General features: G+C 43.0%; 1 protein-coding gene across 2 annotated transcripts; it reads right to left on the bottom strand.

The window, feature by feature from the left end:
• Positions 1-200: 200 nt before the first annotated feature.
• LOC147603306 (uncharacterized) lies at positions 201-2,949 on the bottom strand. Of its 2 annotated transcripts, XR_015265613.1 has the most exons (3): positions 1,725-2,927; positions 1,380-1,434; positions 201-446 (listed from the first exon to the last, which is right to left on the bottom strand). XR_015265613.1 is itself a non-coding variant. In XM_086796564.1 (2 exons), the coding sequence occupies exon 1, from the start codon at positions 2,412-2,414 to the stop codon at positions 1,773-1,775; it is 642 nt and encodes a 213-aa protein (XP_086652690.1). In that variant the 5' UTR covers positions 2,415-2,949; the 3' UTR covers positions 201-446; positions 1,725-1,772. The 2 variants fall into 2 exon arrangements, 1 of the variants encoding a protein (XP_086652690.1); XM_086796564.1 differs by lacking the exon at positions 1,380-1,434 and having other exon boundaries at positions 1,725-2,949.
• Positions 2,950-3,179: the final 230 nt, after the last annotated feature.

A 3,179-nucleotide genomic window follows, 5' to 3' on the forward strand; every position in this document is an offset into this window, starting at 1 on the left:
ATCACCACACGCTGATTGTCAAATGCAAGCTGCAACAAATAGTTGTGAGCATGCTGTTAACTTAAGATTAAGTCAATTACTTCATCATCCCTCTTTTCCAAAGAAATGAATTCCAAATGCTTACAAATTGTGGACCAAGACTTCCCCATGTCACACCACACCTATGGTCTACAGAGAAATATTTGAATGAGAGACAAATAGAACAAAAAATATTTGAATTAGAGACAAAGAAAAACCCTTGAGCAAATCAAGGTCATGGTAATTTTTTACACAGCACTGTGTCTGCTATTTACAATTATATAAAAGCCAGAATTATGTATATATCAACTAGAACTATGTTTGTAAGTAGATGTATATACAGCATGAGCCTGTGGAAGCGACTCATATACCAAACGAGCAATTAAAAAAAGAGTTGCTGCAGCTCCTCCTTGGCACTGTATGGATGCCTACAAAACAGGAGGCAGCAATCAGTAGTGTAAGATACTGCAATAACATCGACAATTTTTCAAAGGCCATCATATAAGAAGGATCTGTTAAAACTAGAAATTTGTGATTGAATTAAATTTTAATTCACAAGCCAAAAAAATAGCGAGAGGTGACATAGTCCACAAGAATGTTCACACATAGGCTAAACCCAAGGGGAGGGCCCCATCACAACTGCCCCTTGTCATTGGAAAGGGGATCTCGCTCATCCACCCCCAAAAGAGAACCTGTAAAGCAGGGAACAAGCGCAGGCAGCATGAGCATGCCTCTTCTGTTTTCTGCTGTACACGGTACTCCTTTAACCTATGTACCCATGCCCCTCAACACTACTTGCACCCCAAGCATTTGAACCCTAGACAATCACTAAGAGACACCAATAGGGAGGGTCAATCAAATTAGAGCAAGCACATAGCAACTAATCAATCACATAAATAACTTTCTATCCCTAATGTTGTGGAACACCCATGTGTCGTGCCATCATTGCACCCACCTATGCACACACCTACGGCTTCTAGCTTACATAAACACACGTTCCTCAATGATAGAGCTTACCCTTGATAACCATATACATCTTGAAATACTTGGAACCAACCATAGCCATCGTTAATTATACATGCCTCTATTTGGCTAGTTATACACACATGTGACATATTTTACCGATCGTATCCATCATGATCACATCCATCAAAAATCCAATGCATCATGCCAACACTTCAAACACACAATCACTTAGCCAACCACACATAGCAACACTGCATGCACCTCACACAAGCACCTACTGCTCAGTGGAGCTTATTCTTGCTTCACGTACATGTCTTGACATCTTGCACCATTTTTGAAACCAACCGCATCCATCATACATCAAACACACAAATCACTTAGCTGACCACACGTACCAGAGGTGTTGTACCAATCATGCACATCATCCACCAAAGATCCGCACCTACAGCCCTAGCGCATAATAAAAGCACCTAATCATGAACATCATAATCATATGAACCAAAGACCAGCATCTACAGCCTCTAGCTCCGCAGCTAACTGTGGTTCGTAGAGTTTAACATTGCTAACCATATGCATCTGGACAGCTTGCAGCATTCTTGAAATCAACCACATCCATCATACATCAACAAAGCATTCTGTACACTTATCTAACATGTCATACTAATCATACACATCATAATCACATCCATTGAAGGTCAAACACTAATTTATCCAAGATGAATCAAACCAGATAGAATTACTTGATTAGTTGAAGAATATTCGTGTGGGGGAAGAGGTCCTTCATAGCTTCACAGGGAATTCACAACAGCCTCTCCTTCCTTGATGCTGCATGGCTGTAATTTCAGGCATCGGAAATTCTTGCCCCCACCGCTGAGGCCATTCATCACTACCCAGCCAAAAAAACCCAGGGTTGCCACCAGTGAAACTCTCCACATAAGACCATGCTTGAATCCAGGCTGCTGCTGAACAAGGGTTTGTTTTACACCAAATTTAGGATTTGCCTCCTGAACATGATCTGGTCCCCACGGAAATGCTCTCCGAGGATCTCCAAAAGGATAAACCTTCATGTCATCGCCATCACCATCATCATCATCGACACCACCGTCGTCATCACCATCATCATCATCTTCTTCTTCTTCACTTCCTTCCTCCTCCTCTTCTTTTTCTTCATCATCTGGTGCCTGTTTCTCCTGCTCTTCCTGTGTGGTCTCTACAAGGTAGTCCCGTGGTCCTGTAAATGGTTCATCTTTCTCCTTTGCCACAACTGATTCTGCCTCCTCGAGCTTCGCTGGCTCCTCTTCACTAGGGCCTCTTTCCCATGGCTTCTTCTCTGCTGTGGTGAGGTCCAGCTCCCCATCTCGCACGGCGCTCAAGATAGTCCAGCCGAACTTCTCCTCCTCAACCAAGCGGACTGTGTTTCCCTGTTCCATTAGGGCAGGAACCTTTTCTTCAACCTCAGACAGAATCGGACCTAGGGTTTCAAAACCTCGGGATTCTGAATTTAGGGTTTTCCAATCTGGGGTTTCCAAAGCTACAAATTACAATCTAGGGTTTTATCTGCTCAAAATCTAGGGCTTCCGGATCAGAGGTTTCCAAAACTAGGGATTGAAATCTAGGTCAAAATCTTAGGGTTTTCAACACAGGAAGGGGATCAGACCTAGGGTTTTGCCAGATCGAACCTAGGGTTTTCAAGGGATGCTTTCACTGGATCTGATCAAAGCTTTAAGGTTTGATCTAAGGTAGCGTCGACAAATTGGATGCTGAGAAAATGGAGAGAACACACAACCCTTCTCTGTTGCTGTCTCCGGGTTAACCCTGATTTGAGCAGACTGTTTTCGTGCAGCACAATCTTAGAAACTTGTGCATACTCTTTCCAAATCGGATGGAAGTGGGTGGGAGACGAAGGCAGGCTGCAGCTAAGTATAGTGTGTAACCGTCCAGCTCCATGATTGCTATTATATGTATTGTTAATAGATGGTGGGATGCTTTGCTTGGACAAGAGAACAATTCAAACTTTCTCACCAAAGCATATTTTTTCTTAGGGCTCGGTCCCATGCACACCTTGCCACTCAAACATTCTGGTAACTATGCAACTTGGTTGCCAATCTCAACACCCTACCAACATGCCGAAATTGATCAATAAACTTTCTTGCTACTAATGCACGGAATCGTACGTAGCATACATATTGGCGTGT

Source organism: Cibotium barometz, chromosome 64 (assembly GCF_041138505.1).
Source record: "Cibotium barometz isolate CiBa-2024 chromosome 64, ASM4113850v1, whole genome shotgun sequence".
NCBI classification, from domain to species: Eukaryota; Viridiplantae; Streptophyta; class Polypodiopsida; order Cyatheales; family Cibotiaceae; genus Cibotium; species Cibotium barometz.

What these genes read in the sequence shown, in the direction of transcription:
- LOC147603306 (XM_086796564.1), bottom strand. Translation starts at nt 2,414, where the DNA reads ATGGAACAGGGAAACACAGTCCGCTTGGTTGAGGAGGAGAAGTTCGGC.